Consider the following 14,986-nt stretch of genomic DNA (forward strand, 5'->3'; position numbering starts at 1 on the left):
GCTTGTTCTTAAAAAAATTCTTATCAGCTTTAAAATATCCAGTGGAAGTTCTGTGTAGCTTAGAAGTGAGATTGCTCAATAGACATGTGGGAGTTTGAGCGGCTTCCAAACAAAGCTGTGTCTCTTTAAATCAGAAGGTAACTTAGTAGAGAGGGGTGTGTTCTCGCTCTCAGCAACTCCCCGGCAGGTAGTATCTGTTTCTGAGACACAGCCAGGTGCCTGCCTCAACTAAATGTTGTAACCATCCACCTCTCTCCCAAACTGACATTTTCTGAAGGAGCATCCATCTCCCACTCAGATCATCCTGCCCTCCTGGAATGAAGAAGTAGAGAGTCATTCACAAAGAAACATCACAGGAAGAAGGGGATAGAGCAGCAGGTCTGAGTTCAGCTGACGAGGAGAACACAGGACAATGGGGATGTTCCTGCCTGGGGATCATGGGCTGCTCCTTGGGCTCTGGAACTCTCTGTTGCACAGATTTCAGACTGAAAAATCCTGGACCAGACGCCTGGATGAAATCAGTTTGCTGCAGCAGAAAAGGTTAGTCCCAGCCTGGCAGCTCCCTCCTACTTCTTCTTCAATCCCTTCTCTCTCATGTCGTTTCTCCTGGGGCTCTTCCTGCAACAGGTAAATGGAGAGTGGGCTCTGAGTAGTTGCTTATGTCCTGGCTACCTCCCCTGCAGACAGGTGATCCTGTCATTTTACATTCCCAAGGCAACTGTGCAAAACACTGTAACTAGATCCCCAAGGGAAAAGCTACTTGTAGTTTTCACCTGCTTTCTGCACCTGGCTGGGATGAAAAACATAATCTCTGTCTCCAGCCAGCAGAGAAGCACTTCTGTCTTTTCTGGAGGAAAGAGGCACTTTTTCCTGTGTTTCTGGCTTTAGGACAACTATGCCTCTTGAGCTGCTACAGACACCAGCCAACAAACTTTAAATAAATCTACCACACCCAGGTGCACCCTGATCTTAGAAGTGGGACTGGTCCAGTCAGGGAGGAAAAGAAGAGTTTGATGGGGATCCTGTGCCAGCTGTGATGTTCTGTGGCAGGGGTGGGCAAACTTTTTGGCCTAAGGGCCGCATCGGGTTTCGGAAATTGTATGGAGGGTCGGCTGGGGAGGCTATGCCTCCCCAAACAGCCAGGCATGGCCTGGCCCCTCCCCCCATCCCTTCCCCCTGCTTCTCACCCCTTGACAGCCCCCTCCGTCAGGAATACTCCCCCATCCAACCCCCCCTGTTCCCTGACAGCCCCCCTGGTACCCCTGCCCCATCCACTAATACTGTTATAATAAATCAATGGGATACCATCTGCTGTAATGATGCACTCAGTTTTGGTTATCTTATATAAAAAAGGAGATCGAAAATGAGGGGGCTCTGAGATGGGTGACAAAAATTATTTAAAGGCATAAAGAGACTTGGTAAAGGCTGAAAAGATCAAAATTGTTGAGTGTAGAGATGAGAGGTGTAAAAGGAGATGTGAAAGCGGTTTACAACACAATGAATGGGATAGAGCAGGTAAATTTGATAGTCCTGTTTATCCCTTCTCATAATACAAGAACAAAGAGATGTTCAATAAAATTGAAAAGCAATACATTTAGAACTGATTAACGGAAGTAGTTTTTTGAGCAATACATAATAAACTAGTGGAACTTGTTGCCGCTAGGTGTGACTGAGACAAAGAGTGTGGCATGATCCAAAAAAAGAATTAGACACGTCCATGAATCATGAGAACAAGAGGTATAAATAATGTGCAAGAGGTATAAACCCTCATGCTTTATATAATAAGCCAACCACTAAGTCCAGATCCTCTAATGTGTTTAGGCACCTAACTCCATGAAATAGCTTTGAAGATCTGGGCATAGTTGCCTGAGATTCAAAAGATACCTGTCCTAAGGACATGTTCATACTGAATGGGCCTCTTCCACCTTCCTTTGAAGAATGTAGTATTGGCTACAGCCAATGACAGAATACTGGACTGGGTGCACCACTGTTGTGATCCAGTATGGCGATGGCTAGGTTACTGTAGTTTCATACAGCAAGACAACTATAGTGCCATTCAGTGTGGCTTAGAGAAGTGAGTGCAGGCCTAAGAGTCAGGTAATCCTGACTTCTTATCCTGGATTTACCTACCTTAGTTTCCCCATCTGTACACTGGGGATAATAATATTTATCCACCTCCCTCCCAGAGGTATTGGGAGGAAAGGGAAATTAATTAATTAATGTTTGCAAAGAGCTTTGAATAAATAAAGTGCAGTAAAAGGTGCTGAGTATTATCATACAGTAAATCTGAAATATTTATAAATATGAGTTGGATGCCTTTCCAATTGTATTATTTCATTCCATTACAATCTGTACATCATGCACACATTCTTGATACACGAACAGCCCCATGCCTGCAGTGGGATGTATGTACCTCATATTGTGTCAGCCCTGAGTGGTGATCTGGAAATCAAAAAGGTGACTCAGTGCCTAGGGGAATTGGAATTTCATGTAGAACTGTCTGGCGCATTCTTCTGAATGATCATATAGATTGGTAGCTGCGGAATGCAGTATGGTGCACTCAGCCATGTTGCTGGCCTGTTAACATAGCAGTGATGATTGTGAACCACTCAGATGTGATTGATGTTTAAGAGTTGTGTTTTAAGATATCTTTATCTTTATCTCAGGTTTTATTATACAACTCAACCAGCCTAGAGCCATTTTATTTTTACGGGCTAAATTCTAACCTCAGTGACACTATCCAACCTCAAAAAGAAAAGGAGTACTTGTGGCACCTTAGAGACTAAGCTTTGATGAAGTGAGCTGTAGCTCACGAAAGCTTATGCTCAGATAAATTTGTTAGTCTCTAAGGTGCCACAAGTATTCCTGTTCTTTTTGCGAATACAGACTAACATGGCTGCTACTCTGAAACGTATCCAACCTCAGTGAGATTATATGGGTGTAAATGAGGCTAAAACTTGGCCCTGTGGCCCAAAGTCATCCCTGGTGTAAAGCCACTTCAGCTGAATAAGAACAGGGATGAATTAGGTGCTGTGGAGCTGCTTTTCAGAGGTATTGACTGCTCCTGGCTCCCATTGACTTTAAGTGGTGTTGACAAAGGTCAGTAATTTGGCAAATCATCAGGCCCTATGGGTTTATCTCTTACCAGAACAGCAATCTGATGGGTCATGCAGGATAAATCTTTTCACTTGCTGAAATATTTCTGGTAAAACTTTGCAGTAACATCTCACCAGTATTGCTCTGGAAGAGGCCTGTGCCTCATGCTGATGTTAGGCTGGGGCCCTTAAACAAGAACAAACTCTTCAATGGCCTTAAGCCAACTGCAACACTGTTTTGGGTTGTTGTTTTTTTAAGTCAGCAGTTACCATAAAGACATTTTGTACCTTCAGCTGTTCTTTTTGTTAGTAAGAATAATCTGATTAGATATGTCAAACTGGATCTCAAACGCATTTACTACACTCTATTAGGGCATCACTATACAGGTGCTTATAAAAGACCCTGTCTGTTGGGGCAAAATTCTATGTTTTAAAGAAATCATAGACACTAGATATGAAAATATCTTTTATCTCATATAGTTAAAGCTAAGATTTTGTCACAGATATTTTTAGTAAAAGTCAGGGACAGGTCACAGGCAATGAAGAAAAATTCACAGAAGCCGTGACCTGTCTGTGACTTTTACAAAAAATATCTGTGACAAAATGGGTGTCTGCAGGTCCCCACACTGGCTGCTGTGGGGCAGCTGCACGTCAGCTAGGAGCTGCAGGGGCCCCCACTGCAGGTTGGGTATCGGAGCTCGAGGGTTCCCTGCCACCTACAGCTGGAAGCTGCAGGCCCAAGCCACCTGCAGCAGCTTACAGCTCAAGGGGTTCCCCCACCACCCATGATGGCCAGGAGCTGTGGGGTGCTTCTGCCCCCTGTGGCAGCAGGGAGCTGCAAGGTACCCCTGCCGCCATGGCTCTAGGGGCCTGTGGCAGCCAGGAGCTCAGGGGTTCCCCTGCCACCTGCGGCATTGGGAGCTCCAGGGTTCCCCATCACCCGCAGCTCCAGGGGCCCCCACCACTCACTGCAGTTGGGAGCTCAGGGGTTCCCCTGCCGCCCACGGCATTTGGGAGCTGCGGGGTTCCACCACCACCTGAGGCTGCTTGGAGCTCTGGGGGCCGCCAGAGGTGGTGGGGGTGCCCAGGAGCTCCCTGCCCCTGTGGATGGCAGGGGACCCTGCAGCTCCTGACCACCGCAGGCTGAAGTCATGGCGGTTGCTGGAACTCACCAATTCTGTGACTTCCACGATCTCCGTGACTAAATTGTAGCCTTACATATAGACCATCAACCTGCCAATACGGAAGTGTTCTTAGCAGTACACGTCTCAAAGCATTCAGCATATGGGATGGTTAATACTGAGATCTATTAGGCTGTGGAATGGTCTTCCAAGTGGAGTTGTGGAAGGCCTTTCTCTTAAGTCCTTTTAAATTGGACTGTATAATATACTGCCAGGGCCGGCTCCAGGCACCAGCTTTCCAAGCAGGTGCTTGAGGCGGCATTCAGAATGGGGAGGCAGTCTGTGTCCCGCGGTGGCAATTCGGCGGCAGCTCCGCCTCTCTTGCGGCGGCGGCAATTCAGCGGCGACTGCTTGGGGCGGCAAAATTGGTAGAGCCGCCCCTGTACACTGCCATCCAGCTGTACTGTATTATAAGGAATAACCCTGAACTGGTCTGGTGAGGAAAGAACAAGATGTACCTTAATGGGAACTTTCCATCTCTGCGTAATTTTTATGATGAAGATAATGGGTTGTTAGTGCTATTTTTGTAATGTTCCTTTTTATACTTCCCCTCCATTGAAATTATTTTCAAATAGGATGGATCTGAAGTAATAGACAAAGGTCATGCTGGTTTTAAGCTAGGTATGCAACTACTCTGAGGATTGTACTGATTTCTACCAGATCCCATGTTGAAGGATCTCTGCTAATGATGAGTAAATACCTAAAAAGTTCTGCTTGCTTAGGAGAACAACCCCAAAGTTTGAATGTTTGGCTTAACCTTCTTGGGGCTGCAAGGAGAAATTTCAGGAGAGAACATCCTTGCCCTCAAGAATTCAAGAGAGGCAGCGCTGTCTAGTACTTAGTGTAGGACACTGAGAGCCAGGAAACCGGGGTTCTTTTTTCACTCTGTCACTGACTGTCTGTGAGACTTTCAGCTCATCCTTTCACTTCTCCGTGCCTCAGTTTCCCAATCTGTATAATAGCAATAATAGTAGCCCCTTTTTGTAAAGTGCTTTGAGATCCTCAGCTGAAAGGAGCTATAGGAATATGTAATTTGTCACTTCCCACTTCATGTCAAACTAAAAACACCTTGATAACAGTTTGTTTTAGGTTGGCTTTAACATTTAGGCCTGGTCTACGCACAGAAATTGCACCAATTTAACTTTGCTGTTTTCTAAATTGATTTAGCTAAATTGGTACAATTTGAAAAGGAGTACTTGTGGCACCTTAGAGACTAACCAATTTATTTGACCATAAGCTTTCGTGAGCTACAGCTCACTTCATCGGATGCATACTGTGGAAAGTATAGAAGATCTTTTTATACAGACAAAGCATGAAAAAATGGTGCAATTTCTGTGTGGAGAGAAGCTCTTACAGTACCAGCTAGGATCCAGAAGCATGGAAGCAGCCACAGTGAAAATACAGAACTAATATGGGGGAATGTATCAGCCTTTACAGTGCACTTAAAAATTAAGTAGCACATAATGTCTTCTCCAAGAACATTTGAATAGGACAGGAAAAGTAGTTATGGAAAGTACTTGGGTAGTGGTTACTGTCAAGTCTCCTGCATCTTTGTATGTGCATAGCACCTGTCATCCAAGGATCTCAGAGCACTTTATAAACACTAACAAATTAAACTTCACAACACCTCTATGAGCAGCATATCATTATTTCCATTTTACAGATGAAAAAACTGAGCCACAGCAGGACTAACTTTGGCAGTCTGAGTAGGAATCCTAGGGCCTGGGATTCCCTTTTAATATGTGTTCCCTTTTGACAACAACAATGATCCAACCTTCAAAATACAGATTGGGGGAAGTGGAAAGGCCATGTGAAATGGGGACAATATTGGACATGCAAGGAGGGGCACAGTAGATGATTCATAGATTACAAGGCCAGAAGGGAATCTAGATTGTATAACACAGGCTATAGAACTTCTCCCAAATGATTCCTAGAGCTTAGTTTTTAGAAGAAAACATCCAATGTTGATTTAAAAGTTGTCAGTGATGGAGAATCCCCCAGACCCATGGTAAGTTGTTCTAATGGTTAATTACTCTTGCTTTTAGTAAATTGCACTTTACTTCCAGTCTGAATTTGTCTAGTTTCAACTTCCAGGCATTGGATCACGTTATACCTGTCTCTGCTTGATTGAAAAGCCCATTATAAATATTTATTCCCCATATAGATACTTACAGACTGCAATCAAGTCACCCCTTAAACTTCTGTTTGTTAAGCTAAATAGATTGAGCTCTTTGAGTTTTATAAGGCAAGTTTTCTAATCCCTTAATCATTCTTGTGGCTCATCTCTGAACCCTCTCCAATTTATCAACATCCTTCTTGAACTATGGGCACCAGAACTGTACACATTATTCCAGTAGCCGATGTACCAGTGCCAAATACAGAGGTAAAATAACCTTTCTACTCCTACTCAAGATTCCCGTTTATGCAACCCAAGATTGTATTAGCTCTTTTGGCCACAGCGACACACTGTGAGCTCATGTTCAGCTGATTATCCACCCCGCCCCCAAATCTTTTCCAGAGTCGCTGCTTTCCAGGATAGAGTCCCCCATTCCGTAATTATGGCCTACATTCTTTGTTCCTAGATGTATACATTTATTTGTATTAAAACACGTATTGTTTGTTTCAGAGTAGCAGCCGTGTTAGTCTGTAGCCGCAAAAAGAAAAGGAGGACTTGTGGCACCTTAGAGACTAACCAATTTATGTATTTATTGCATTTAGTTTACCAAGTGGTCCACATTGCTCTGAATCAGTGGCCTGTCCTCTTCATTATTTACCACTCCCCCAATTTTTGTGTCATCTGCAACCTTTATTGGGGATGATCTTATGTTTTCTTCCAGATCATTGATAAAAATGTTAAATAACGTTGGGCCAAGAACAGATCCGTGTGGGACTCTGTTGGAAACACACCTGCTTAATGACAATTCCCAGTTTACAGTTACGTTTTGAGACCTATAAGTTAGCTAGCTTTTCGTGTGTTTAATGTGTGCCATGTTAGTTTGATATCATTCTAGTTTTTTAATCAGAAGGTCATGAAGTACCAAGTCAAATGCCTTACAGAAGTCTAAGTATATTACATCAACACTATTACCTTTATCAACCAAACCTGTAATCTTATTTAAAAAATCAAGTTAGTTTGACAGGAACTATTTTCCATAAACCCTTGTTGACTGGCATTACAGTAGAACCTCAGCGTTATGAATATCAGAATTATGACTGACTGGTCAACCACGCACCTCATTTGGAACAAGAAGTATGCAATCAGACAGCAGTGACAGAAAAAAAAAAGAAAAAAAAGAAAAGAAAAGCAAATACTGTGTTAAATGTAAACTACTAAAATATAAGGAAAGTTTAAAAAAGATTTGACAAGGTAAGGAAACTGTTTCTGTTCCATTTAAATTAAAATGGTTAAAAGCAGCATTTTTCTTTTGCATAGTAAAGTTTCAAAGCTGTATTAAATCAATGTTCACTTATAAACTTTTGAAAGAATAACCATAAAATTTTATTCAGAGTTATGAATAACCTCCGTTCCTGAGGTGTTTGTAACTCTGAAGTTCAACTGTAATTACATTGTGGCACCTTAGAGACTAACCAATTTATTTGAGCATGAGCTTTAGCTCACGAAAGCTCATGCTCAAATAAATTGGTTAGTCTCTAAGGTGCCACAAGTCCTCCTTTTCTTTTTGCGAATACAGACTAACACGGCTGTTACTCTGAAACCTGTAATTACATTGCCCTCCTTTAACTCTTTCTTATTGAGTCCCATGTCAGCCGCTGCATTACCTTGCCCAGTATTAATGTCAGGCTGACAGGCCTATAATTAACTAGGTCATCCCTGTTACCCTTTTTAAAAATTGGCACAACATTAGCTTTCTTTCAGTCTGCTGGAACTTACCCAGTGCTCCAAGACTTATTGAAAATGAATGTTAACAGCCAGTGAGTTCCTCAGCCAGATTTTTTAAAACTCTTGTATGCAGTTATCTGGACCTGCTGATTTTAAAATGTCTAACACTTTAGGAGGAGATGGTATGATGGGATAATATGATTTTGGCAATTGATTGATCTTTAAATATTCATGGTAAATAGGCCCAATGGCATGTGATGGGATGTTAGATGGGGTGGGATCTGAGTTACTACAGAGAATTCTTTCCTGGGTGTCTGGCTGGTGAATCTTGCCCATATGCTCAGGGTTCAGCTGATCACCATATTTGGGGTCGGGAAGGAATTTTCCTCCAGGGCAGATTGGAAGAGGCCCTGGAGGTTTTTTGCCTTCCTCTGTAGCATGGGGCACGGGTCACTTGCTGGAGGATTCTCTGCTCCTTGAAGTCTTTAAACCACGATTTGAGGACTTCAATAGCTCAGACATAGGTGAGGTTTTTCACAGGAGTGGGTGGGTGAGATTCTGTGGCCTGCGTTGTGCAGGAGGTCGGACCAGATGACCATAATGGTCCCTTCTGACCTTACTATCTATGAATCTGTGAACATTAGTAGTTTCTGTGTAACATCCTCCAGAGATACCAGTGGAATGGAAAGAGTGTTATCATCACCATAAAATGAAATTATATCATCTGTTTTTCCCCAAGTACAGAATAGAAATATTTATTGAACATTTCTCTCTCTTCTGCATTATTATTGATAATTCTACCATTTCTATCTAGCAATGGACCAATACCATTGTCAGGATTGTTTTTGTTCCTAATATATTTTAAAAAACTCCTTATTGATATCCTTAGCTCTTGGCCATAGATTTCTCCTTGAGCCACTTTGTTTCCCTCATCAATTTCCTACAATTCCTAACTTCTGATTTATATTCATTACTATGCGCTTATATAGCTGCCTTAAATCAGCATGGCCTTCTTCACTCAGTTGTGGGATTGTGGCTTTTGGGCATCTAGTAAGGTGTTCTTAAATGATTCCACATTATTACATTTTTCTGATTAAATTCTTCCTCACAACTGATTTAGCTCATAATTATTTTCAGCTTTGTGGAACTGGCCCTATTAAAATACCAAGTATATATATTATTGATCTGGACTTTATTCTGCTTGCACATTGCAAATGTATAAACACCTTAGATGGTAACAAAATTTCCTGCAAGGGGATATAGGAGTTCAGAGCAAGGGGCTGACCTGGGAGTGGTGAATCTCCCAGCCGTGCTACTGAATTACTTCATGACCTTGGTCAGGCCACTTAATCTTGCTGATTCAGTTTTCCCATTGGTAAAATGGAGATAATGCTACTCAGGGTGAGGTGAGGCTTAGTTTTGCTCTAGAAATTGCTATGAGATCCTCGGATGAAGGGTGCTATATAAAGACAAAATATTTACTTTTATAGCTCCTTGCTCATGGTCCCTCACACTATACTAGATTGTTTTACTACATCATACAGTGAGAGACTGACCCAAGCCACCAAGTTGACATTCAAGTCTGAGTCTAAGCATTTGAGGCTTGGGGGAAAATTTGCATATGGACTGCTCAGATTCGACCCACTTCTATTTATAATGGTAGAAATCAAAGATGCAAAAACCTTTTAGGCTATTTGGTCCATTCTCCTCCCTCATAGCTAATGCAAAGTAGTGCCCTACTGAACATTTTCCAAAGCTTTGCCTTGACTTGAAAGGAAGGATGGGTTAGTGGTTATGGTGCTAGTTTGGCCATTGCAAGTCTTAGGTTCAGTTCCTTTGTTGTATCAGGTCTCCTATAGGACTCTGGGCAAGTCTCATAGTTTCTCTGTGCCTCAGTTCCTCATCAGCACAATGGGGATGATGGTCCTTTCCTCCTAACAGCAAGTGTTGTGAGGAGACTGTGGTAATGGGGGCCATTTAAGCACCTCACATAAATGAACAGGAGTACTTGTGGCACCTTAGAGACTAACAAATTTATTAGAGCATAAGCTTTCGTGGGCTACAGCTCACTTCATTGGATGCATAGAATGGAACATATAGTAAGAAGATAGATAGATAGATATATACATACAGAGAAGGTGGAAGTTGCCATACAAACTGAAAGAGGCTAATTAGTTAAGATAAGCTATTATCAGTGGAGAAAAAAACTTTTGTAGTGATAATCAAGATGGCCCATTTAGACAGTTGACAAGAAGGTGTGAGGATACTTAACTTAAGGAAATAGATTCAATATGTGTAATGACCCAGACACTCCCAGTCTCTATTCAAACCCAGGTTAATGGTATCTAGTTTGCATATTAATTCAAACTCAGCAGTTTCTTGTTGGAGTCTGTTTTTGAAGCTTTTCTTTTGCAAAATTGCCACCCTTAAATCTTTTACTGAGTGGCCAGAGAAGTTGAAGTGTTCTCCTACCGGTTTTTGAATGTTATGATTCCTGATGTCAGATTTGTGTCCATTTATTCTTTTGCGTACAGACTGTCCAGTTTGGCCAATGTACATGACAGAGGGGCATTGCTGGCACATGATGGCATATATCACATTGGTAGATGTGCAGGTGAACGAGCCCCTGATGGCGTGGCTAATGTGGCCAGACAATCCAGGAAGTTTTTGGAAAATGTAAGGGAGAATTTCCTGGTGCAAGTGCTGGAGAAGCCAACTAGGGGGAGAGCTTTTCTTGACCTGCTGCTCACAAACCAGGAAGAATAAGTAGGGGAAGCAAAAGTGGATGGGAATCTGGGAGGCAGTGACCTTGAGTTGGTCGAGTTCAGGATCCTGACACAGGGAAGAAAGGTCAGCAGCAGAATACGGACCCTGGACTTCAGGAAAGCAGACTTCAACTCCCTCAGGAAACTGATGGGTAGGATCCCCTGGGAGAATAACATGAAGGGGAAAGGAGTCCAGGAGAGCTGGCTGTATTTCAAAGAATCCCTATTGAGGTTACAGGGATAAACCATCCCGATGTGTTGAAAGAATAGTAAATATGGCAGGCGACCAGCTTGGCTTAACAGTGACATCCTTGCAGATCTTAAACATAAAAAAGAAGCTTACAAGAAGTGGAAGATTGGACAAATGACCAGGGAAGAGTATAAAAATATTGCTCGGGCATGTAGGAATGAAATCAGGAGGGCCAAATCACACCTGGAGCTGCAGCTAGCAAGAGATGTTAAGAGTAACAAAAAGGGTTTCTTCAGGTATGTTGGCAACAAGAAGAAAGCCAAGGAAAGTGTGGGCCCCTTACTGAATGAGGGAGGCAACCTAGTGACAGAGGATGTGGAAAAAGCTAATGTACTCAATGCTTTTTTTGCCTCTGTCTTCACGAACAAGGTCAGCTCCCAGACTACTGCGCTGAGCAACACAGCATGGGGAGTAGGTGGCCACCCCTCTGTGGAGAAAGAAGTGGTTAGGGACTATTTAGAAAAGCTGGATGTGCACAAGTCCATTGGGCTGGATGCATTGCATCCGAGAGTGCTAAAGGAGTTGGCGGATGTGATTGCAGAGCCATTGGCCATTATCTTTGAAAACTCATGGCGATCGGGGGAAGTCCCGGACGACTGGAAAAAGGCTAATGTAGTGCCCATCTTTAAAAAAAGGGAAGAAGAAGGATCCTAGGAACTACAGGCCAGTCAGCCTCACCTCAGTCCCCGGAAAAGGCATGGAGCATGTCATCAAGGAATCAATCCTGAAGCACTTACACAAGAGGAAAGTGATCAGGAACAGTCAGCATGGATTCACCAAGGGAAGGTCATGCCTGACAAATCTAATCGCCTTCTATGATGAGATTACTGGTTCTGTGGATGAAGGGAAAGCAGTGGATGTATTGTTTCTTGACTTTAGCAAAGCTTTTGACACGGTCTCCCACAGTATTCTTGTCAGCAAGTTAAAGAAGTATGGGCTGGATGAATGCACTATAAGGTGGGTAGAAAGTTGGCTAGATTGTTGGGCTCAACGGGTAGTGATCAATAGCTCCATGTCTAGATGGCAGCCAGTATCAAGTGGAGTGCCCCAAGGGTCGGTCCTCAGGCCGGTTTTGTTCAATATCTTCATAAATGATCTGGAGGATGGTGTGGATTGCACTCTCAGCAAATTTGCAGATGATACTAAACTAGGAGGAGTGGTAGATACGTTGGCAGGTAGGGATAGGATACAGAGGGACCTAGACAAATTGGAGAATTGGGCCAAAAGAAATCTGATGAGGTTCAATAAGGATAAGTGCAGGGTCCTGCACTTAGGACACAAGAATCCAATGCACCGCTACAGACTAGGGACCGAATGGCTCGGCAGCAGTTCTGCGAAAAAGGACCTAGGGGTTACAGTGGACGAGAAGCTGGATATGAGTCCACAGTGTGCCCTTGTTGCCAAGAAGGCCAATGGCATTTTGGGATGTATAAGTAGGGGCATAGCCAGCAGATCGAGGGACGTGATTGTTCCCCTCTATTCGACATTGGTGAGGCCTCATCTGGAGTACTGTGTCCAGTTTTGGGCCCCACACTACAAGAAGGATGTGGATAAATTGGAGAGAGTCCAGCGAAGGGCAACAAAAATTATTAGGGGTCTGGAACACATGACTTATGAGGAGAGGCTGAGGGAACTGGGATTGTTTAGTCTGCAGAAGAGAAGAAGGAGGGGGGATTTGATAGCTGCTTTCAACTATCTGAGAGGTGGTTCCAAAGAGGATGGTTCTAGACTATTCTCAGTGGTAGAAGAGGACAGGACAAGGAGTAATGGTCTCAAGTTGCAGTGGGGGAGGTTTAGGTTGGATATTAGGAAAAACGTTTTCATTAGGAGGGTGGTGAAACACTGGAATGCGTTATCTAGGGAGGTGGTAGAATCTCCTTCCTTAGAAGTTTTTAAGGTCAGGCTTGACAAAGCCCTGGCTGGGATGATTTAATTGGGGATTGGTCCTGCTTTGAGTAGGGGGTTGGACTAGATGACCTCCTGAGGTCCCTTCCAACCCTGATATTCTATGATTCTATGATTAGGACTTATGATGGTGTCACTTGAATAAATATGTGGACAGAGTTGGCATTGGGCTTTGTTGCAAGGATAGGTTCTTGGGTTAGTGTTTTTGTTGTGTGGTGTGTGGTTACTGGTGAGTATTTGCTTCAGGTGGGGCAGCAGTCTATAAGTGAGGACTGGTCTGTCTCCCAAGATCTGTGAGAGTGAGGGATCATTTTTCAGGATAGGTTGTAAATCTTTGATGATGCGCTGGAGACGTTTTAGTTGGGGGGCTGAAGGTGACAGCTAGTGGCGTTCTGTTATTTTCTTTGTTGGGCCTGTCCTTCAGCAGGTGACTTCTGGGTACTCTTCTGGCTCTGTCAATCTGTTTCTTCACTGCAGCAGGTGGGTATTGTAGTTTTAAGAATGCTTGATAGAGATCTTGTAGGTGTTTGTCTCTGTCTGAGGGATTGGAGCAAATGTGGTTGTATCTTAGAGCTTGGCTGTAGACAATGGATCGTGTGGTGTGTCCTGGATGGAAGCTGGAGGCATGTAGGTAAGTATAGCGGTCAGTGGGTTTCCGGTATAGGGTGGTGTTTATGTGACCATCGCTTATTAGCACAGTAGTGTCCAGGAAATGGACCGCTTGTGTGGATTTGTCTAGGCTGAGGTTGATGGATTTCCATCCCCCCATCACCTTCAGCCCCCAAATAAAACCTTTCCAGCGCATCCGGATACAGACTAACATGGCTGCTACTCTGAAACAATGTCACATAAATGACTGTAAGTTGTCTCAAGTGATGGGACATCCACCATTTCCCTGGGTGCACTACTGTACATTTAAATAGCCCTAGTCTTACATACTTTTTTCTGATCTCTTCTAGAAGTTTTCCAGTGACTGCAAATCCTACAAGGGTTGGTTGGGGTATGATGACTTTTTGGATTGTAGGTAAAAATGACAAAGGACATTTAAAACATGTGGTTGTCATATTAACCGATGTGTGAATCATAGAATCATAGAATATCAGGGTTGGAAGAGACCTCAGGAGGTCATCTAGTCCAACCCCCTGCTCAAAGCAGGACCAATCCCCAATTAAATCATCCCAGCCAGGGCTTTGTCAAGCCTGACCTTAAAAACTTCTAAGGAAGGAGATTCTACCACCTCCCTAGGTAACGCATTCCAGTGTTTCACCACCCTCCTAGTGAAAAAGATTTTCCTAACATCCAACCTAAACCTCCCCCACTGCAACTTGAGACCATTACTCCTTGTCCTGTCCTCTTCTACCACTGAGAATAGTCTAGAACCATCCTCTTTGGAACCACCTCTCAGGTAGTTGAAAGCAGCTATCAAATCCCCCCTCCTTCTTCTCTTCTGCAGACTAAACAATCCCAGTTCCCTCAGCCTCTCCTCATAAGTCATGTGTTCTAGACCCCTAATCATTTTTGTTGCCCTTCGCTGGACTCTCTCCAATTTATCCACATCCTTCTTGTAGTGTGGGGCCCAAAACTGGACACAGTACTCCAGATGAGGCCTCACCAATGTCGAATAGAGGGGAACGATCATGTCCCTCGATCTGTTGGCTATGCCCCTACTTATACATCCCAAAATGCCATTGGCCTTCTTGGCAATGTGGAAGTATAACATTGTATAAGTATAACGTTGTATAAGGGGACATGCTGGATACATTGTATATGAGAGGGCATGCCAAAACATGTTACAAAGTATCTGAGGGAGCACACGTAGGGACAGTTATCTTTTGAATGGAGAAGCAATCAAGATAGAGCCAGCACGTCTAAGAAGCAGGCATCAGAATGGAAGGTGTGAAGGGCAATTAGTTAAGTTAACTGGAAGCTGTTCAAGGAGATTGTTGAGG

The 14,986-nt window shown here is 43.4% G+C and overlaps 1 protein-coding gene across 2 annotated transcripts in view; it reads left to right on the forward strand.

Moving 5' to 3' along the window:
- Positions 1 to 219: 219 nt before the first annotated feature.
- The window catches only part of LOC125623058 (transient receptor potential cation channel subfamily V member 6-like), a 75,795-nt gene continuing 61,028 nt past the window's right edge, over positions 220 to 14,986 (forward strand). For both annotated transcript variants that reach the window (XM_048821896.2, XM_048821897.2), the window contains exon 1: positions 220 to 540. In XM_048821896.2, coding sequence (XP_048677853.1) covers positions 413 to 540 — 128 coding nt within the window. In that variant the 5' untranslated portion in view covers positions 220 to 412. The remainder of the gene's footprint in view (positions 541 to 14,986) is intronic.

This window comes from Caretta caretta, chromosome 1 (assembly GCF_965140235.1).
Source record: "Caretta caretta isolate rCarCar2 chromosome 1, rCarCar1.hap1, whole genome shotgun sequence".
Lineage (NCBI taxonomy): Eukaryota > Metazoa > Chordata > Testudines > Cheloniidae > Caretta > Caretta caretta.